Here is a 23,374-nt window from a genome sequence, read left to right on the forward strand (position 1 = left end):
AAAGGCTTGAACAGAGACTCAGAAGACAGAGATCCTAATTCGGGGTACAGCAACACCTACTGTCAGGTGCTGGGTCATCTGGACTAAAGCAAACATGAAAGGGTATGTATCACTGTGGCCTGGTTTACATGGCTTTGAAAACATACTGGTGTCTATGGGAAAAAGACCAATTGGGGAACCATTAATAGATTCAAATACTCTTGATTTCCTCTCAACTTCTCCACAGGTGGTGGCTTGTCCATAACAACTAAGTTTCTGCAAGTAGAGTTTTATTGAGAACAGTATCTCTGTGTTAGTGTTTGAAATCCCTCATGTTCAAGTTGGGATGTGTGTTTCAGATCAAAATATAGGGTAAAAAGATCACACAGGTTAAGATTTTGATCTTTACTAGCTGGGACAAATACTGAGAAATCTCATTCTGCTATCTTTGTGAATGGCAGCTCCGCCCAACCCCTGCTTGCAAACATTAGGCTCAAATTGCAGTAGGCAAATGGCAAGGACAAGTGAGGCTCTCAGCAAGCAAGATTCAGTCTATCTCAATGGATAATGAAAAATGCAAGGGAAATTAAAGGGGAGAAATAAAGCATAAGTTTTATACTTTACATGCACTCAGGGGATTAGAAAACTCAAAGAGGTTCCTATATTTAACTTCAAGATAAATGAGAGAAATATCAAAGTTATTTTGGTTAACCAAGTCTCTCTTGGTAATTATGATATTCCTTGAAAAGTATTATCATCTGCTGAGGTGGTAATTTCTCAGATAGGACTCTATTCCTTTAACAAGATTGTTAGCTGAAGCTAATCCATTGCTCAGAGTGTTAGTGTTCAAGGGTGTCATGAAATGCTTATCTGTGCGAAACACTTTCACAAAGGGTACTGGGCGCCTCGGTGCCACAATAAGCAAAGTTCTGTTAATGAAGACAGAGTTCTGCACTTACACAGCTGTGTGGGTGATGTCAGAGGAAAATCTGACTCTATACGGAGGGACAACCTCACAGTGGGGCAGAGGAAGTGAGGTAGCTATGATGAAACAGGGCAGTTACAGAGTGAGGACTTGTGCTGAGTAATTTAGACAGCTCTTGGATGGGCCAGCCCAGTTCTCTGCTTACAGGGTCTGACGTATGACTTCTAACCATTCCATTTGTTTCAAAAGAATGTGGGGAATAAACTATCGTGGTGGTAGTGAAGTCTTATTTTAAGGATGAGAGCTCATCAAGACTTCAGTCTCTTTGGAAAGGATATAGGAGATTTTAACCCGGAAGGGCACAGGTTTGTTTTTTTTTTAAATATCAAATTCATTAAGAGTTTGTATCTTTTTTTTTTTTATAATTTTTATTGTGCTTTTTTTTTTTATTGTGCTTTAAGTGAAAGTTTACAAATCAAGTCAGTCTCTCGCACAAAAACCCATATACACCTTGCTACACAATCCCAATTACTCTCCCCCTAATGAGATTTTTTTTTTTTTTTTTTAATGAGATAGCCCACACTCTCCCTCCACTCTCTCTTTTTGTGTCCATTTCACCAGCTTCTAACCCCCTCTACCCTCTCATCGGAAGGAGATGCCAACATAGTCTCAAGTGTCCACCTAATCCAAGAAGCTCACTCCTCACCAGCATCCCTCTCCAACCCATTCTCCAGTCCAATCCATGTCTGAAGAGTTGGCTTCGGGAATGGTTCCTGTCCTGGGCCAACAGAAGGTCTGGGGGCCATGACTACCGGGGTCCTTCTAGTCTCAGTCAGACCATTAAGTCTGGTCTTTTTATGAGAATTTGGGGTTTGCCTCCCACTGCTCTCCTGCTCCCTCAGGGGTTCTCTGTTGTGTTCCCTGTCAGAGCAGTCATCGGTTGTAGCTGGGCACCATCTAGTTCTTCTGGTCTCAGGATGATGTAAGTCCCTTTCTGTCTCTTGGGCTCATAATTACCTTGTGTCCTTGGTGTTCTTCATTCTCCTTTGATCCAGGTGGGTTGAGACCAATTGATGCATCTTCGATGGCTGTTTGCTAGCGTTTAAGACCCCAGACGCCACTCTTCAAAGTGGGATGCAGAATGTTTTCTTAATAGATTTTATTATGCCAATTGACTTAGATGTTCCATGAAACCATGGTCCCCAGGCCCCGGCCCCTGCTACACTGGCCTTTGAAGCATTCAGTTTATTCAGGAAACTTCTTTGCTTTTGGTTTAGTACAACTGTGCTGACCTCCCCAATATTGTGTGCTTTTTCCCTTTACCTAAAGTAGTTCTTATCTACTATCTAATTAGTGAATGCCCTTCTCTCCCCCTCCCCACCTTATAACCACAAAAGAATGTTTTCTTCTCAGTTTAAACTATTTCTCAAGTTCTTATAATAGTGGTCTTATACAATATTTGTCCTTTTGCAACTGACTAATTTCACTTAGCATAATGCCTTCCAGGTTCCTCCATGTTATGAAATGTTTCACAGATTCCTCGCTGTTCTTTATCGATGTGTAGTACTCCATTGTGTGAATATACCATAATTTATTTATCCATTGATGGGCACCTTGGTTGCTTCCATCTTTTTGCTATTGTAAACAGTGCTGCAATAAACATGGGTGTGCATATATCTGTTTGTGTAAAGGCTCTTATTTCTCTAGGATATATTCCAAGGAGTGGGATTGCTGGATTGTATGGTAGCTCTAAGCTTGCCTTTGATGCTCAGGGCTCCCAGCTTGTCACAAATATATTCGTTTCACTTGTTTTTTCGGGTCTTTGTTGTAAAGAGGGCTGGCCGGAAGCGTCTATTTCATCATCTTGGCTCCGCCTCAGTTTGTGAGTATCTTAAAGTTCAAACATTTATTATCAGGTAAAAAGCTCAAACCACTGCACACTGCATTTTTGAAAAATAGGAACTAAGCTGTATTTCTGAATAGCAGCTTCAGTCTGAAGCACAGAATATCAACACTAGAGTGACACATAAAAAGGAAACCTTGAAAGAAAGTGGCCATGGTCATTGTTGCTTCTTGCAAAATCCCCCAAGAGCACTGAACATATTCGAAGAAAGACCTTACAAATAAATGCATCAAAAACATAAGAATTCTACTTCCCTCATCTCTTCTCTTAGCTGTACTGTTAATATAAATACGGCTGCAGAATCAAGCACAGTATATTATCTAGTGTGGAGAGATATACTGTCTTCTCAACTCACTGGTGCCTCATCACTCACATGTCACAGGCTTAACCTCCCCCTCCTTAGGAAATAACATCCTTGTTTTACAGCATCTATCATGCAATCTCTTGGCACACATGGAGGACACACAGGGTAATGAGTTGATATGTGATATGGAGTATATCCCACAAGCAAGAGAGGCAGCTCTCAGATGCATTATGTGGGCTATTCCTTCACAGCTGCAGATAGTTTTCATATTTTGTAAAACAAAACATCATGTACTCTCCCACCAGCTATGAAAGTGGGTTAAGGCCCATCAGCATCTTTGGATGATGACTGTGTGTGAGCGTGCAGACACACGCACAGATGTATTGCCCTCTGTCTCCCCAGTATCTAGAAAGGATGTTTTCAGGCCCCCGCTCACACTGAAAACATGTGTGCAGCATGTTATAGTTCAGAAAAGCATGGTAACTACTGTCAGGCAGAAGGTACTTGATCCACATTGAAAAATGAATAGCTTCCAAAGTTTTTCTTGCTCTTTAACCCATAACCAACCTGTTGCCATCGAGCTGATTCTGACTCATAGCAACCCTATAGGATAGAGTAGAACTGCCCCACAGAATTTCCAAGGAGTGCTTGGTAGATTTGAACCGCTAACCTTTTGGTTAGCAGCCATAGCACTTAACCACTACACCACCAGTGTTTCCTTCTTGCTTATAAAGCGGCAAAATTCCACATATAATTACTGCAACTAACTTTCTCTTCCAGCTGCTCTGAATGAATTGCAAATGTATATAATTTTAGAGTATGAGAAGACCTTAGATGGTCTAGTGGTCGAGTTTCAGAGAGTTTAAGGTAAAACATCTAGTTAGAGGCAAGGCTGGAACTGGTTAAATGGTTTGCCATCCCTTGGGGCAGGGTGAGGTGCTGGCCTCTTGATTGCCTCTTCTTGCCTTTTGCTCCTTCCAAAGTACAAGTCTGTCAGAGACAGCTACATAATGAAAATCTGTAACACCTAATATGATTAAATAAATAAAAATACAACACTTCAGGGACTCAGGGGTAAGGCTTTTCAGAAATACCAAGCCCTCAAAAGAGCTGGGGAGCTATGCTAGCAAGTATAAGACCCAGCTGAAAGTGGGGGATTCTGTGGGCAATCACAGTAAGATCTCTTGACTCATCTTGGGGGCTTCCATCTTCTTCAGTTGGACAACAGCCTCTTCTCTCTCAGAACACAATTTGGAGATGTTTGAAGGGCCGAGACTAGGTAAATTTTAATTAAGAAAACCACTACATGGCCACCGCCACTTATACAGGGTGGCTGTTTGCTCAAAGGCACCTTTGTGTAAGTTAGAAAAAGGTACCCTCTTTTTTATTCTGTTGGACAATTGTATTGTTATGTTGTTACAATAAGACAGTTTCCTGCCATCTTCAAAAAATGATTGTAACAAGTATAGAAATCCATGAAGTCATTAAGATTGGCACCCATACCGGCCATATAGGCTTGAACTCACTATATTTTTACCTTATGTTTAGCAGGGGTCAAAATCTATCATTTCTCTGAAGCTTAGCTATAGAGAGCAATTCATGGACTGGCCTAATCCACTGCCCCAGGGAGGGAAGGAAGCAGCTCCTTGTTAAGTATTCCCCCAGTTTCTGTGAGAAGAGATGAAACTGATTGACTCATTTCTTCTCTAGAAACGTGTGTTGCTTATGGTTTAAGACGTTGGTCTCTAGCATACAGAGAAATTATCCTGTAACTTTAAAATACATGAGCAATAGGATGGTTGCCTCTATGTTGATGGGTATTTTTTCCTCAAAATTTTCTAAAAATATTGACTTTTTCCTGTTTTTATAGTAAGAAATAGAACTTTGCTTTTAAGAAATTAAAAAAAAAGAGGAGCTGGGAGGCATGTGGAGCTTTATGGTCAACACTCGCACAACTGCCCATGCACTGCCACCATCTTGGAATCACATGGGCAGCCAGGGAAGGAAACTGGTCTGGACCCTCGGACTCAGTACATCCATCACCTGCACACTAAAAAACCACGTGTAATCTGGGGCTGACTACACAGCATGAGCATGGGAAGGCCGTGAATAAACACCATTTCTCTATTTCCTTTGTCCTAGGACAGCTGTTGCCTTTCTTTAAATAAATTACATTAAAATACACAGAACTTCATGCAAACCTAAGGCATACACCTGTTGTTACAAAGTCAGCATTTGCAGAATCTTAGATCCTGGCTACTCAAAGAGTGACCCATGGGCCAGGGCACTGGCATCGCCCAAGAATCAGACATAAGCATTCCAGGCTCTGCCTCAGCCGGATGAGTCAAAATCTGCATTTAACCAAATGCCCAAAGCACTGCTTTAGCCTGTTTCTGCCTGGGCTGTCAACCTACCTGCCCTGAGAGATGCTGACACGGGAAATACTCACGGAAGGGGGAAGGCGGACTCTCTTCTCCATTAATATGTCAAGGGAGAAGAGTACGCAGATGCAGCCAGCTCCCACAGCAACACGGTGGAGTCCCCCCATGAGGAAGTGACTACACAGAGTACCTGACTTGACACAGGCCACAGAGGGAGGTGTCAGACATTGAGCAAGTACGAGAGCACATGGCTTCAGACACAATTCTAGTTACCTTTACCCCAGAATTGCTGGCAAAATAATAATAAAGACTATCGCTGTTGGACACCCCCCAGGTCCCAGGCACATGACACGCACCTATCCTCACAAGAGCCATTCAAGGAGGTGGCAGTGCACTGGAGACAGTGGAAGAAACAGGGCTCAGAGGCAGTAATGTGAGGACATCATGCAGTTCCCAACCAGCTGGGGTTCTGACCACTGACCAAAGAGGCTGTGTTCTTCCACTGCTCCACCTGCTTCCTTACGGTTCCTGCTGCTATGGTGAAGGAAGGCGTGGATCTTTCTGTACAAACTTAATGGTAACTCAAGAATGAAAAATAATCTGTTTGCATTTTTATTTTATATTATTTTTATATGTCTTCTTGATATAGTTCCAAATTTATTCCTGAAGGCTGAGGTGGTCTTGTTTGGAATCTTAAAAATGAGTTTTTCAAGATTGTAATTCTAGGAAGAAGGAGAACGTTGAAACGCAACAACATGCATCAGCTGCACGTGCAGGGAGAAGTGGAGGAGATTCACGTTTGTAGAACCCTTTCTTCTTTGGGGTATAGGGCAGGGACAGCAAGAGGGTATAAAATGCCTTCTTATAAAATGCAAGCCATTCTCTTCAGACTGTTCACCGTGAATAATGAACCAGGGAATTAAAAGCTTTAAACCTGTTAAAGAAGCAATATTAGGTTTGGTATAAATATAGCTGAAATAATCCAGACAGTTTTATGACCTTACACCCCAAATAAAGGTAAAATGCTGAATTCTTTCCTGAGAAATAGTGGTAAACACAGCGAACAGATGGAAGAGCTGAATGGAAATTTCAATAAAGAAGGTCACAAAGAAGCATTTGTAAGCGCAGGGGTGCATGCTCTAAAAAAAAAGAAAAAGCTGAAAAATGGAACTTTGTTTTATTTTGATAGAGTGCCAAAACAGTACTGCATTCCTTAAAGAGTTGAATAAAGGATCGAGTTAGACTGGCCTTCTCAACACCTCACAAAAAGCCCCCTTGGGTCTCATTTTGCTAGGATGACTATTTATATGACAGGTAAGGGAATAATTTTGCTGGATTCAGTTACACCAGGGCCTCTGTGACCCCTAGGTCAAAAGAGCAAAGGCAGAAGTGACAATGTGGATAATTGCCTGTTGAGGATAATGGAATACTGATTGAAGTCAATTATTATAACACCTGAAAGATAAATGAGTTGATGTTAAAGGTTCAGGGGAGATAGCAGATGAGGGAACGAGCAGGCACCCGTGCTGCTGACTAACTGGCTGGGATGGTGGAATTCCAGAGCAGAGGGGCATGTTTCCTGACCTGCAACTTACTCCAGCTCAGAGTGTTTCAAGATCTAAAGTATGTGCGTTTGTGAAACATGCCATAAAACAGAATTGAGCTCAGTGCCCCAAACTGCAGGATTAAAGTAACATGAGGTAGCGTGGCCCTCCATTAATTTTCCCTATAGCCTCTGGATGCCTAGACTTGCCCCAAATCCATTATTTTTGTCTGTCAATGGAGGGAACATTCCCTTCCTGCCAGCCAGGAAAAAGCCTGCTGACGTTTGCAGCTCAGGCCTCAAAAGCCCGTCGACAGCCCCGGTGTGAGCAGTGTGAGCCAGGTCTACACCAGCTCTACACGCACAGCTCCACAACTCGACTGCCTGAGTTTTTTTTCTCGTAGGCAAAAAAATGCCTGGAAATGTTTTCCCAACCCCAACGTGCTGCTGCCCTCTGGTTCAGGTTTCTCACTGCTATGTCCCGTCCTTGGGAGTGCCTTGTCCTGTCACCTCGCAGGCTGCTCCCTGGAGAAGGGTGCAGGGGAGCAGGTCACAGGGGTCTCAAGGAAAAGAGCTCAGCCCATCCTCTGTTTACAAACCGAGCCAGAGGTGGGTGGCTGCCCACCTTCCCCTTCCGGTGCAGGTAACTCCTCCCACGGGCCTCTTGTGTAGCAAATACTGAGAACCTTTCTGCCTCTGGCTGGGAAACTCTTCAAAAATGTGCCTCCTGTTCCCTTCGGTGCCCCCCACCCACCCCAGGCTCAATTCTGTTCCTTCTAACACAAATCTGATGACACACTTCTCCTTGACCAGGCATAATCACAGTGTTTTTGGAGCTGGAAGCGCTCCCAGTCTAAACACACTTTGTGTCCAGAACTTACTGAGGCCCAACTTCACAGCTTTAGTCAGTCAGCAGCCCTGGACACTACCCAGGCCCTCCTCCTCCAACCTTCTCCTCTTGCACTACACACACACACACACATACACAAAAATGAAATAAAAACTAAAGGTGACTTTTACTATAGAGCAGAACTGGAGACGATGATGATGGAACGGCAGTGTTTGACTGAGTCCACAATGTCCAGTGTGAGACAGTGCAGCTGACCCTGCAGAGACATTCTGCCTTCCTGATGAGGACATGTGTGAACAGGAACGCCCTCTGATAGGAACTGTCCTGCGAATGTTTTTTCCCCCAAAGAAAACCAAGTATTGTGTGTGAATAACTAAGTATTGTGTGTGAATCTGTCCCTTGGATTGAGGTAAAATAATCTCAGATTAATTGAACTAAGTATGTTTTTCAGTTGCTCAGAATCTTGAATGGGAATGAGCCACACAACCACCACATCGGGTGAGTTGAAGTAAACAACAGACGCAAATAGGCCGCTATCAAACCAACAGGATAGAATCATTTCCCCAGCCCTGCCTGGCTGGCTCAAGGATAGGGTAGTTATGAACCCCAGTGACACCACTGATGCTCTGCATTTCTCAAGCTGAAAGAACTGAAGAAAAAATTCAAGCCTCGAGTTGCAATGTTAAAGGGTCCTATGGGCATAAAACTCAACAACAAAGGAAGCATCAAAGGAAGATGGAAGGAACACACAGAGTCATTGTTTCAAAAATAACTGGTTGACATTCAACCATTTCAGGAGGCAGCATATAATCAAGAACTGATGGTACTGAAGGAAAAAGTCCAAGCAGCACTGAAGGCATTGGTGAAAAACAAGCTCCAGGAATTGAGAGAATACCAATTGAGATGTTTCAACAAATGGATGTAACACTGGAAGTGCTCATTCATCTATGCCAAGAAATGTTGAAGGCAGGTACCTAGCCAACCAGTTGGAAGGGATCCATATACTTGAGTATTCCAAAGAAAGGTGATCCAACTGAATGCGGAAACTAACGAATAATAATATTACACACAAGTAAAGTGTTGCTGAAGATCATTCAAAAGCAGGTGCAGCAGTACATTCACAGGGAATGGCCAGAAATTCAAGTTGGATTCAGAAGAGGATGTGGAACAAGGAATATCATTGTTGATGTCAGACGGATCATGGATGAAAGCAGAGAATGCCAGAAAAGCGTTTATCTGTGTTTTATTCACTATGCAAAGGCACGTGACAGTGTGGATCATAACAAATAATAGATAGCACTGCAAAGAATGGGAATTCCAGAACACTTAATTGTGCTCATGAGTAATCTATACACAGACCATGAGGCAGTGGTTCGAATAAAACAAAGGGACACTGCGAGGTTTAAAGTCAGGAAAGGTGTCAGGGATGTATCCTTTCATCATACTTACTCAGTCTGTATGCTGAGTAAATAAGCCAAGAAGCTGGGCTACATGAAGAAGAATGCAGCTTCAAAATCGGTGGAAGACTCATTAACAACCTGCAATATACAGATGACACAACCTTGCTTGCTGAAAGTGAAGAGGACTGGAAGCATTCACTGCTGAAGGTCAAATACTACAGCCTTCAGTGTGAATTACACCTCAACATAAAGAAAGCAAAAATCCTCACAACTGGATGGATAAGCTATATCATGGTAAATGGAGAAAATACTGAGGATGTCAAAAATTTCATTTTACTTCGATCTAAAATCAATAGCCATGGAAGCCGCAGTCAAGAAATCACAATTGGGCAAATCTGTTGCAAAAGACCTCTTTAAAGTGTGAAAAAGCAAAGATGTCACTTTGAGGACCAAGGTGCACCTGACCCAAATCATGGTATTTTCAATCATATCATATGCATGTGAAAGATGGACAGTGAATAAGGAAGACTGAAGAAGTGATGCCTTTGAATTATGGTGTTGGGGAAGAAGAACAGTGAATGTATCACAGACTGCCAGAAGAACCAGCAAATTTGTCTTAGAAGAAGTACAGCCAGAGTGCTCCTTAGATGTGAAGATGGTGAGATCTTGTCTCATGTACTCTGGACATGTTATCAGGAGTGACCAGTCTCTGGAGAAGGACATAATGCTTGGTAAAGCAGGGGGTCAGCAAAAAAGGGGAAGACCCTCAATGAGGTGGATTGACACAGTGGCTGCAACAATAGGCTTAAACACAGCAATGATTGTTAGCATGGTGCAGGAGCAGGCACTGTTTCGTTCTGTTGTACGAAGGGTCATTATGCTTTGGAACCGACTCGAGGGCACCTAACAACAACAACAACAACAACAACAAATAGATTAAAAAAAAAAAACAAAACTTATCAAAGGCCATAAAAAATCCCCATAACCTCAATAGTCTTATAATATCTTTCTTAGTTTGGCTTTCCAAACCAAACCCACTGCCATCAAGTCGATTCTGACTCATAGCGACCTTATAGGACAGAGTAGAACTGCCCCCATAGGGTTTCCAAGGAGTGGCTGGTGGATTTGAAGTGCTGACCTTTCAGTTTGCAGCCCAGCTCTTAACCACTGTGCCACCAGGGCTCCACCTTGAGAGCAATTTTGTTAGGGCCAGTAAAAAACCTGAACATAGAGCAAATGGCACCTCTGTAAAACACTCCGTTTATGTCACCCACACGAGGATGTCTGATTCTTAGAGCTTACTGACTTTGTCTCAACCTTTGCAAAGACAAATATTAGGAATTAGTAGGGAGGAATGAATGCGGGTGAAATGGCAACGTAGGTCAAATGAAATAAAGTGTAAGATAATGTAACGAATGCTTACTACGTGTCAGGTGCTGTACATGCCCAGGTTAGTTTGTCTAATACTCAGAACAACACTGTAAAGGAAGTATTATTATTTTTGTGCCTAAAATCCAAGGATTGGAGAGGTTAAAAAATTGCCATACTTGAGGGAGTAACTGGGAGCTGGATTCTGAACAAGTTGTTTAATGCCAGAAATCCAGGACTTTTACTACAACAAGTTAAAAGCAGTTTTCATTAAAAAAAAAAAGGAATAAATGTTTATTCTATTCAGACAAAAGACTGATCCTTTCTGGTTGGGCTGGGTGTTTGGGAGTAAAAGACAGTGTCAGAGGGAAATGGTCCCTGGGCCTCCCTGAGCCCTCAGGTGGATTCCGTGGGTGGGAGGGGCAGAGTTTTCTGGGCTGAGGAAGAGGCAGAAACAAGGGCCGGAAGATGGAATGCTGGGTGCCCGGCGGACATACTTTCACAGTAATCATGATCAGTAGAAGGCTTACCAATAACTTGATTATTTTAAGACACAGAATTTTCAAAAAATATACTCAATCACAATATAAATTTTGTTAACTTTGCCTAGGTCAGGAAAAGACAACACCAAAACAAAACTATGAGATGTAAAGGGCTAAAAAAGATTTCAGTCTTGCCTCTTTTGTTCTTGCTAAAAGAAGTTTCATGTTCAATTATAAACTTCTCCTTGGCAGAAAACTCCGAATGGCGTGAGCTTTAGATCTTAAAGGAGCTATCCTTGCAGGAGACAAACGCAAGCAGAGTCAGGTGATAAGAGGTGAAAGAAAGCCACTCGTATAAAGCTTCCCAGAATCTCTTCATGGCTCAGAATTTTCCTAGATTCCAGAACCTTACAGGATCCGATTACTCAACTGGAAGCACTTTAGCTTAGGACTCCCTGGCACCCCTTTCTATGGAGAGTCTTGCCCCTAGGTCATATGAAGCGCTGCTATAACTCAGATAGCACTATAGCATTTGAACTATTTGCGTGTGCATACCCCACAAAACTGTCCCTACCTAGAGGGAAGACCTGGTGCTGTGCTCACCATGGTATGGTGGGCACACAATACGTGTCAGATGGACTAGAGGGAAGACCTGGTGCTGTGTTCACCATGGTATGGTGGGCACACAATACGTGTCAGATGGACTAGAGGGAAGACCTGGTGCTGTGCTCACCATGGTATGGTGGGCACACAATACGTGTCAGATGGACATGAGGGAAGACCTGGTGCTATGTTCACCATGGTATGGTGGGCACACAATACGTGTCAGATGGACTAGAGGGAAGACCTGGTGCTGTGTTCACCATGGTATGGTGGGCACACAATACTTATTAGATGGATGCTAGATATTCAAGTTAGGATCCATACATCCAGAAGAACTCAATGGTGGGGGTATATTTCATGCTGTTTGAAATAAAATGAGCACAGTTTGTGAATTAAAATAATAAAATGCATATTTCATAGACTTAACTTTCCATTGCTCCCTAAGAGCAGCCCTTGAGGTTTTTTCACAGGGAATGACACTGCTGCTGGAATACAAAAACTTTGCCATTTTAAAGGTGGAAATTTTATTAAGACTGAAAATACACAATGGAGAGAAACTGGAAGACATTAGGTACACACCCTCTGACAATGCAGCCTGTCATTCATACGAGTCAGCTTCAAACACACATTACAGAGACAAAAAGACTTTCGAGTACTTAGTGACAGCAAAGATGTTAAGATGTTAAGGTTAGCCCGGTAAGTTCTTTCTGGTTCTATCCAGTCCTACTCCTTCCTCTTTCCTGCCCCTGACCCCTATGTCTGGCCCTGGAGCTGTAATAATTGGGGGAAAGGTGGGGGTGAGGAGTGGGCTATGGTTAGGCTACGTGGACTAGTCTTAAGAAAAACATAGAAACTTCATAACTTTAGTTAGGGCTCAAACAGCAGCAAAATACACTGAGGAAGTTACATCTGTTATAATAAAAATTATATTTTGTATGATCTAGGTAGACTATTTATAGTTATCAGAAGCGGATGACAGAGACCAAAAGAGTTAGGGAGCAAGTATTCGCAAGTCTTCTCCTCGCCCTGCCTGAGTGTGTTTCAGCTTTGACCGGACCTAACCCTGGTGGTGTAGTGGTTAAGTGCTACAGCTGCGAACCAAAGGGTCAGCTGTTCAAATCCACCAGGTGCTCCTTGGAAACTCTATGGGGCAGTTCTACTCTGTCCTATAGGGTCACTATGAGTCTGGATGGCACTGGGTTTGTTTTGTTTTGTTTTTTTAAGCTGTTAAAGAGGAGAACAAAGAGGCCGGGAGAACAAAGAGAGGGGAAGATGGGAGAGAGCTAGATCTGGCTGGATTTTAGAGCAGAGAGCTTGGAGGAGAGACGCAGAAAACAATTTGGGAGGCATCTAGGGAGACAGGTGGGAGCAGAGGAACTTTAGGATTCATTGCTTTGTATCATGGGATTGACACCACTTTGCCAGCTCTTCTCGAGACTGCACGAAAGAACACACTGAATGTTCATGCCTTTATGGAGGTGGATTTTTGTTTCTTTTGGATGTGATACCAGACTGACCACAAGGCCTCCTAGTTTTATTTGCATTACATAGAAAACTGACTGATCTCATTCTTTGGTCTCTTAGAGAGGTACCTTTGAAGATCTGAATGATGAACCACTTCAACACACCAACACCAGTTAACGTTGTACAAATTCATTTCCAACATTACTATTCAGAAAGCAATCAGGAGGAAAAAAGACAGTTCTGATGTAGAAATGATCTATCATAAATTTCTCTTTAAAAAAAAACAAAACAGTGACTTTTTAGTATAATTAGTCAAGAATCAAAATAAAAATGTGATGGCTAAAGCTGTTGTAATACCTGGAAGTTCTACAAAGTTGACCCATAATTTTCCAGCAGAGAGTTATACTAGCAAAACAGGGTCAGGTATATACATGAGTTACACGATCTATGAGGCTCTTGGGCCAGAACAAATCCAGATGGTTTATAACTGAAAAACAAGGCTTAAAAACATGTTTTTCCTTTGTACTCTTAATAAATCTCCAGACTGAATTGTAAAAAAAAATTAGCTATAGATAGTGGGTTATGAAAAATTCTAACAAGTCGCAACAAAAATTGTATCAGATGAAAGTCATAATAGTATACAGAATTGTAAGAGGCCATATCACTAGGCCTCATTTGCTTAAAAGAATAATTTAATCATAATAGTGAAAACTGAATGTCACGATGGCATTTTCTAGCTTTCTTATTCCTGAATGGCAGCACAGAAAAACTACACTAAAAAATGCTTAGTTTTAGGTTGTTTTAACAACGTAGGTAACATTTCATTCTAGAGAAATCAATTTCAAAGAAGACGGCATAGTATTATTTAGAAGACAGAACCTGCACTGGGTCTGCAAGATCATGAAATCCTATACTATTGACCATCACCATGGTATTAGCTCAGGTAATGCTGCTGTAACAGATAAACCCTGAAATCTCAATGCCTTAACATAGCACTGTCCACTAGAAATGCAATGTCAGCCACATGTTTAATTTTAAAGTTTCTAGTAGCCACATTAAAAAAATAAAAATAGGTGAAGTTAATTCTAATAGTATTTCACTTAACCCAATACATCCAAAATATTATCATTTTAACATGTAATCCACATAAAATTTATTAATGAGATATTTTACAGTCTTTTTTGTACTAAGTCTTTGTAATACAGTGTGTATTTACATTTACAACACATCTCAGTTCAGACTAGCCTCATTCAAGTGCTCAAGAGCCACATGAATGAGTGGCTGTAGTACTGGATAGTGAAGTTTTAACACAATAGAATTTCCTCTCTATTCTTGCTCTTATCAATTCAACTGGGTATTTACAGAGGGCCTTCGATGTACTAGTCGGGGATCCAGAGCCCTTCCATCCTCTGGGTCTCCCTGACCCCGAGGGGATCAGAGACCTTCACTCCCAGTCAGTGTGAAGGAAAAGGGTGGGGGAGCAAGACTTAACAGTGACACCTGTCCTTCTCTCAGAAATAGTCACGGCCCACCGAGATGCAAGGATGCTGGGAAGTGCAGGTACTGCTGAACAGCTGCTCCCCAGTAACTACATGAGAAGGAGCATGGGTCTGTAGAGAGTTGGCAGAATCCAAACCTGTGTTTTTATCCTGCTCAAGTGGGCAAAGTATGTATTCACTTGGAAGTTCCATACTTTCCTAACATGGTAATGGTGACTGTCTTCGTAAGAGAGGAGAAGAAGCACACTCTGATGTGGTATGATGTGGTTCAGGCTTAGTGGTCTGGGACAGCTACAGGTCCATGGCATGAGAACTAGGTAAGTGTGCTAAGGTGTGAATCGGAGCTGTATGCTGCAGGAACACATTTTCTAGTCAATGTGACGGTCAAGGTGGCTGAGTAACACATTTCTCAAAACCTAGGGACCTAAAACAGCCACTTATGGTGCTCAGGAATTCTCTGGGTCAGCAATGTGGACAAAGTTGTTGCCTGGGGCCTCAGAGGGATGACTCCATAGCTAGGTACTAGACTCATCTGAAAGGTTCGTTCACAGTGTGCTGTGATCCTTGGTTCCTCCCATGTGGATCCCTCCACGTGGGCTAATTTGGGCTTGTCACAGTGCAGTGACAGGTTCCAGGTCAAGTGTCCCCTGAGGGAGCAGGTCAGGAGGAGCCTTAGCACTTTTGTGACCTCATAGAGCACCACAAGGGCCCACCTTACCTCTTTCCTCCTGAAAGGGGAGTGTCGAGGTTCTGGAAGAGCATGGGGGACAGGAAACACTGTTGTGGCCATTTTGAGTGACCGGGCTGAGCACCAATGTGAGGTTCAGAAGGGATTTGACCTTCTCAGCTCCCCACTAAATGTACAGGTACTCCTGAGAAGGGACAGAAGCTTCCTCTGTGAAAAATGTTCATGAAAACAAAGCCAAGTACAAGTGCTGATGTAGGAAGTGAAGTGTTCCAGAAGAACACCTTTCTGGTTCTTCACCAGAAAGCTGAAATGTCAGATAGAGGATGGGATGCTAAATGTGACGGTGGTCAATGGGAAGATCCACCTGAAGCAAGTGTGCTACCAGCCCAGCATCAGGCCACACTGCAGGCTGAGAACCGAGAGGCTGTGAAGGTCTTGGAAAGTCTCTCTAGCGATGCTTCAGGTCACAGTATTTACCCCATATAGCATGACACTATTCAAATAACTCCACGGGAACAGTAAAACAAAGAAGCAATAGTATAGTTCAGTTCAACAAAAGTCATTATTGCAGTAAGTTGTGGCAATGATGGTGCTAAAGGTGATTTGAAAAGATGGAAATGGCAATGCCTGGGTGAAGAGTGTCCAGGTGGTTCAGAGCATAAGCTGATGCAGAATGGTGAGGAGGCACAGAAAAGGCAGGGCTCTGGCCTCAGGGAAGTGGGAGGCAAAGCAGTAAACGAAGGCGGAGGCCCCCTCACCAGCCTGGGCACGCCCAGCAGAGCCTGGAGGAAGGCTGAGGCTTATTGAGGGTGTGGTGGGTTCAGCATCCAGCTTGAGGCCTGACACTAGGCTTCAGGTGGCAAGCCTCATTCTGGCCCTCACCTGCTGGAGTGTGGGTTGGCTCAGGTGCTCGGCTACATGCTGAGCATGGCAGGTCAGCACAGTGCTCCCCTCCCTCGTGGGACCCTGGTTTTTGCTGTGAGAGCAGTAGGCCTGGGGCCTCCCAAATGAGACAATTACCTACCGACGTGATTACAATGAAAGGCGTCTGTCAATAATTTGAAGTCTTTCTCATTCTGAAAATCACAGTTACTTTGGAAAGAGAATGACTGCCGAATACGCAAAAACATAAAATAAAATTGAGTAAACTGGCCGTTTGTTTGGATGCACCAGCTACAGATGCACCATGAGTCCTTCCATTATTTCATTTGCTTCCGTGAGTGCAACAAAGTGCCTGTAAGCGAATGCAACCCTGCAGGTATTTATGGCTCTCCACACTCATTTGTGTCAAAACAAAACCAAAGTTTCTCACTTAATAAAAATAAAAGGCTAATAGACTTGAACATTTACTGCATGTTTTTTGGGTATGCCTTAATCTCTCCCTTGGCTATCTTGCCATCTTATAAATCTGGCCCTTAAGTTATCACTGTTATAGTAGCAATAAAAATAATAATAAAAGTACTGTGAGGTCAAAATATGTCAAGAACAAGTCAGAAAAATGAGGGAGACATAAAATGAAGTATAAAAGACTAGCCAGGATTAGAAAAATTCAGGTACTGTACCTCAGCGTACGGCAGCAGGAGGCGGCTGCGACTGCTGTTTTATTTAATGAGTCTCCACATAAAGTCCAGCTGCTAACCATGTGATAAGTTCATCTCTGAAAACAAGAGGCCACTTTCTTCATGGTGTTCAGTCCTGGCTGCCCTTAACGGGAATTTCACTTGCAGTATGGGAAAAAACAGATCTTGAGCTACTTCTCTGGATTTAAGTGTTTTTTTTTTTTAAATTAAGCATTAATTGCTTCGACTTTTTTTGCAACAAAATTAATGGGCAGACTCAAATACATGAAAAGGCGGGAGCAGAAACCCTGGAAGCTTGAGATACCTTTTTTTATTTTATTTTATTAATTTTTATTGAGCTTCAAGTGAACGTTTACAGATCAAGTCAGTCTGTCACATATAAGTTAATATACATCTTACTCCTTACTCCCACTTGCTCTCGCCCTAATGAGTCAGCCCTTTCAGTCTTTCCTTTCGTGACAATTTTGCCAGCTTCCCTCTCTCTCTATCCTCCCATCCCCCCTTCAGACAGGAGATGCCAACACAGTCTCAAGTGTCCACCTGATATAATTAGCTCACTCTTCATCAGCATCTCTCTCCTACCCACTGTCCAGTCTCTTTCACGTCTGATGAGTTGTCTTCGGGGATGGTTCCTGTCCTGTGCCAACAGAAGGTTTGGGGACCATGACCGCCGGGATTCCTCTAGTCACAGTCAGACCATTAAGTCTGGTCTTTTTATGAGAATTTGGGGTCTGCATCCCACTATTCTCCTGCTCCCTCAGGGGTTCTCTATTGTGCTCCCTGTCAGGGCAGTCATCGATTGTGGCCGGGCACCAACTAGTTCTTCTGGTCTCAGGATGATGTAGGTCTCTGGTTCATGTGGCCCTTTGTGTCTCTTGGGCTCTTAGTTGTCATGTGACCTTGGTGTTCTTCATTCTCCTTTGATCCAGGTGGGTTGAGACCAATTGATGCATCTTAGATGGCCGCTTGTTAGCATTTAAGACCCCAGACGCCACATTTCAAAGTGAGATACCTTTTTACTGTGGGGAAGATGTAGACATTTTCCTGGATCTCAAAGACAGGATTTAGACTCTAGAGTAGAATCCAAGCCTAAGCACACTTTGTATGCTGCCTGAAAGGAGCGAACAGCCTGTGCGATTTTATCTGCAGTCTTTTTTGTGGGATGCATTTACTCTGGTAAACCTCTTAGCCCTAAGGTCTCCGTGGCTGGCGCATCACTTCACAGAGTGGAGTGTATATGAAACTGAAATGCAGATTTGGCCAGGCCCAAGGCTGGACCCCCAGGAGGGCAGCGTGAGCAACGGGGACCTCGGGCAAGCTGGACCTCTAGAAAGGCAGTGCAGGAAGTGGGGGTCTCAGGCAAGCTGGACCCCTAGGAGGGCAGTGTAGGGAGTGGGGACCTCGGGCAAGCTGGACCTCTAAGAGAACAGTGTGAGGAGTGGGAACCTCAGGCAAGCTGGACCCCTAGGAGGACAGTGCAGGGAGTGGGGACCTCAAGCAGGCTGGACCCCTAGGAGGGCAGTGCGGGAAGTGGGAATCTAGGGCAGATGGACCCCTAGGAGGACAGCACGGGGAGCTGAAACCTCAGACAGGCTGGGCTTCTAGGAGGACGGCACAGGGAGCAGGAACCTTGGACAGGCTAGACCCCTAGGAGGACAGTGCAGGAAGCTGAAACCTTGGGCAGGCTGGACGCCTAGGAAGACTTCACGGGGAGTGGGAACCTCAGGCAGGCTGGACCCCTAGGAGTGTGGCATGGGCAGCTGAAACCTTGGGGGGTCTGGACTCTAAGGAGGATGGTGCAGAGAGCTGAAACCTTCGGCAGGCTAGCTCACTAAACATGCAGCCTCGGCAGGTTACTTTAACTCCTCCAGTTGTAGTCGCCCAGATGTCAAATTGTAATATGAACACCCAGAGGTCAGAATAGGCAGTGAGTAAGGCTTGGCAAGCCTGCCAGAGCAGGCACAGGGAGGAAACCACGAGTCAGAAGAAAGAAAGACAGAGGCAAGGATGAGGAGGCGAGCAAGGCCACAGCGAAGAGGGCTGTCTAGAGTTCAGACCCAGCAGTGCAGGAGCAGGGAGTTCCTTGGAGACTCCAGGGAGAAAGGACAGAGAGAGTCCCGACTTGCACTTTGTACTTTACTGGAGTCTTCAAAGTCTTCAAAATGAAAAAGCTGGGGAGGCAGGGCCAAGAAGGCAGAGCAGTCAGATGCTTCTGGTGACCCGAAAAAAACAAGTGAAATGATTATACATATGAATCCTAAACATCAAAGGAAAAGTTAGAAAACAGACTGAGCAGCAGGGGAGGGAGAGATGGTTCAGAAGCTGTGAGGACTTGCCGGACCTCACTCGGCGGGAACCCTCAGGCATGATACCCTGGAGCGACCACGGTGAGGCTGGCGGTAACGTTCTGGATGCAGTTTCCTCAGGGAGAGACAGCGAGCTACATAGCCTACTCACACCTCCTGAACCAGAGAACAGTGCTTTTGGCAAAAGCTAAGTACTTGTGTTTATTTCACCGCACCCCCAGCCCCCAAAGCAGCTTCAGTGACTGTCGATTTCCCTGGGCCTGAGATAGGTCCTGCTGCACACTCTGAGCCATTCTCCTGGCCTTGAAGAAGGAATAAATCAACAGTTGGGGGAAAAGATAATCTGCCTGCTCCACCAAGCTGGGGAGCTCAGGACAGAGGTGGCTCCTGTCCAGGCACAAATAGTCTGCAGACTTTGAATACCTTTCACCCCTGCATGGACCTGTGTGGCCCCATTTCAGGAGAATAGGCCCTTGTTGGCAGACTGCAACTGTTTCAGCTGTGCAGTGGAGAGGTGGGTTTATGATGTTTGATACCACTTTGCCTATTAAACAGGGTCCTCACTTACCCACATCAGGGGCCTAAGGACTCGAGGCTCCATCCATATCACCTAGCCACCTGTGACAGGGGTCCAAGGATAACTGGTACCTCTCAGTCCTTACAACCAAAAGCACTGGGTGCCCATTGTCTGGCTGTAGAACTCACCCACCTGTGTGCTCTAGGGGACAGGGACATGCTTTCCTTACAGATACTCGGGGGATGGTTTTCTGTCCCCTGCCTTGTTCAGAGCATGACTCCCTGCTGCAACCAGATACCTGTGTCTACACCGATAACCTCCGCCCTCTAAGGCTGTAGGACAGAGCCTGTCCTACCCACTTGAAAACCAACTACCTAGACATCTGAGCTGAATCCATACAAGAAAAGTAAACGGAGTGCTTGGCTCATATACCTGATAACAGCTTGAGCCATCTGGTGACAGGATGTTAGAGTTTCGAAGGCAAAAATAATCAAGCTAGCTCACTCAAGCAGCTTATTTGGGCATATCAAAACAAAACAAAGCAAGAAGCTATGATACAGAAAGCAAATATAAAGTAAATTAATAACTTATAGATGGCTCAGAGACAATAGCCAATATCAAGTCACATAAAGAAACAGACCATGATTGCTTCAACAAGCTCTCAAAACAAAGATTCAAGCAATCTTTCAGATGAAGGTATATCCTGGAATTATCAAATGTAGAATACAAAAGATTAATATACAGAACTCTTCGAGACTTCAAGAATGAGGTCAGGCAAAATGCAGAGCAAGCCAAGGAACACACAGATAAAGCAGCTGAAGAAATTAAAAAATTATTGAAGCACATAATGAAAAAATTTAATAGGCTGTAAGAATCCATAGAGACACACCAATCAGAAATTCAGAAGATTAACAATAAAATTACAGAATTAGACAACTCAACAGAAAGTCAGAGGAGCAGAACTGAGAAACTGGAAGGCAGAGTCAGTGACAATGAAGATAAAATACTTGGCACCATATATTTGAAGAAAAATCAGACAAAAGGATTAAAAAAAATAAAGAAACCCTAAGAATCATATGGGAGTCTATCAGGAGAAATAACCTATGAATGATTGGAGTGCCAGAACAGGGAGGGATAATAGAAAATACAGAGAGAATTGCTGAAGATTTGTTGGCAGAAAACTTCCCTGACATTGTGAAAGATGGGAAGATATCTATCCAAGATGCTCACTGAACTCCACACAAGGTAGACCTCAAAAGAAAGTCACCAAGACATATCATAATCAAACTTGCCAAAACCAAAGATAAAGAGAGAATTTTAAGAGCGGCTAGGGATAAACGAAAAGTCACCTACAAAGGACAGTCAATAAGAATAAGCTCAGACTACTCAGCAGAAACCATGCAGGCAAGAAGGCAATGGGATGACATCTTTAAAAAATTGAAGGAAAAAAATTGCCTGCCAAGAATCATATATCCAGCAAAACTGTCTCTCAAATACGAAGGTGAAATTAGGACATTTCCAGATAAACAGAAGTATAGGGAATTTGTAAAAACCAAACCAAAACTACAAGAAATACTAAAGGGAGTTCTCTGGTTAGAAAATCAATAATATCAGATATCAACCCAAGACCAGAACACTGGACAGAGCAATCAGATGTCAACCCAGATAGGAAAATCACAAAAATAAATTAAGATAAAAAAAACGCTCAAAACAGGGAAACAGCAATGTCATTATGTAAAAGATGAAAACATTAAAACAATAAAGAGGGACTAAGAAATGTAGCCATAGATCTTCCATATGGGGAAGAAGTCAAGGAAATATAAAGAAATAAAATTTAGGTTTAAACGTAGAAAAACAGGGGTAAATATTAAGGTAACCACAAAGGAGACTAACAATCCTACTCATCAAAATAAAATACAAGAAAAAAAAAGAGACTCAGCACAAACAACAACGAATAAGAGGAAAAGACAATATATAAACTATTCAGCACAAAAAATTAAATGGGAGAAAAAAAATGTCGACAACACACAAAAAAAGGTCTCAAAATGATAGCACTAAACTCATATCTATTCATAATTACACTGAATGTAAATGGACTAAATACACCAATAAAGAGACAGAGAGTGGCAGAATGGATTAAAAAAAAAAAAACAAAACACGATCTGTCTATATGCTACCTGCAAGAGACACGCCTTAGACTTAGCGATACAAACAAACTGAAACTCAAAGGATGGAAAAAAATATATCAAGCAAACAATCAAAAAAAGAGCAGGAGTGGCAATATTAATTTCTGATAAAACAGACTTTAAAGTTAAATCCACCACAAAGGACGAGGAAGGACACTACATAATGATTAAAAGGACAACATACCACCAGGATATAACCATATTAAATATTTATGCACCCAATGACAGGCCTGCAGGATACATAAAACAAACTCTAACAGGATTGAAAAGTGAGATAGACAGTTACACAGTAATAGTAGAAGACTTCAACACACCACTTTCGGTGAAGGACAGGACATCCAGAAAGAAGCTCAATAAAGACATGGAAGATCTAAATGCCACAATCAACCAACTTGACCTCGTAGATATATACAGAACACTCCACCCAACAGCAACCAAGTATACTTTCTTTTCTAGTGCACATGGAACATTCTCTAGAATAGACCATATATTAGGTCATAAAGTAAGCCTTAGCAGAATCCAAAACACTGAAATATTACAAAGCATCTTCTCTGACCATAAGGCCATAAACGTGGAAATCAATAACAGGAAAAGCAGGGAAAAGAAATCAAACACTTGGAAACTGAACAATACCCTCCTCAAAAAAGACTGGATTATAGAAGACATTAAGGATGAAATAAAGAAATTCATATAATCCAATGAGAATGAAAACACTTCCTATCAGAACCTTTGGGACACAGCTAAAGAAGTGTTCAGAAGTCAATTTTTAGCAATAAATGCACACATACAAAAAGAAGGGCCAAAGTCAAAGAATTACCCCTATAACTTGAACAAATAGAAAGGGAACAACAAAAGAAGCCCTCAGGCACCAGAAGAAAGCAAATAATAAAAATTAGAGCAGAATTAAATGAAATAGAAAACAGAAAAACAATTGAAAGAGTTAACAAGACCAAATGCTGGTTCTTTGAAAAAATTAACAAAATTGATAAACTGTTGGCCAAACTTACAAAAGAAAAATAGGACAGGAAGCTAATAACCCAAATAAGAATGAGATGGGTGATACCACAGCAGACCCAGCTGAAATTAAAAGAATCATATTGGATTACTATGAAAAACTGTACTCCAATAAACTTGAAAACCTAGAAGAAATGGATGAAATTCTAGAAACCTAAATTAACACAAACAGAGGTAGAGCAACTAAATATACCCATAACAAAAGAAGAGATTGAAAAAGTAATTTTAAAACTCCCAACAACAACAAAAAAAGCCCTGGCCCTGGCGGCTTCACTGGATTCTTCTACCAAACTTTCAGAGAAGAGTTAACATCACAACTACTGAAGGTATTTCAGAGCATAGAAAAGCATGGAATACTCCCAACCTCATTCTGTGAAGCCAA

At 42.7% G+C, this 23,374-nt stretch overlaps 1 protein-coding gene across 7 annotated transcripts in view; it reads right to left on the minus strand.

The window, feature by feature from the left end:
* The window catches only part of GMDS (GDP-mannose 4,6-dehydratase), a 783,240-nt gene that overhangs the window by 239,803 nt on the left and 520,063 nt on the right, over nucleotides 1-23,374 (minus strand). Inside the window, exon 8 of one of the 7 annotated variants that reach the window (XM_049882393.1) lies at nucleotides 17,299-17,606. The exons of the other annotated variants lie outside the window; for them this stretch is intronic. Within the exon in view, the coding sequence (XP_049738350.1) occupies nucleotides 17,569-17,606 (38 nt within the window). The 3' untranslated portion in view covers nucleotides 17,299-17,568. Of the gene's footprint in view, nucleotides 1-17,298; nucleotides 17,607-23,374 lie in introns of those variants that run through there. 7 annotated transcript variants of the gene reach the window in all.

Source organism: Elephas maximus, chromosome 1 (genome assembly GCF_024166365.1).
Source record: "Elephas maximus indicus isolate mEleMax1 chromosome 1, mEleMax1 primary haplotype, whole genome shotgun sequence".
NCBI classification, from domain to species: domain Eukaryota; kingdom Metazoa; phylum Chordata; class Mammalia; order Proboscidea; family Elephantidae; genus Elephas; species Elephas maximus.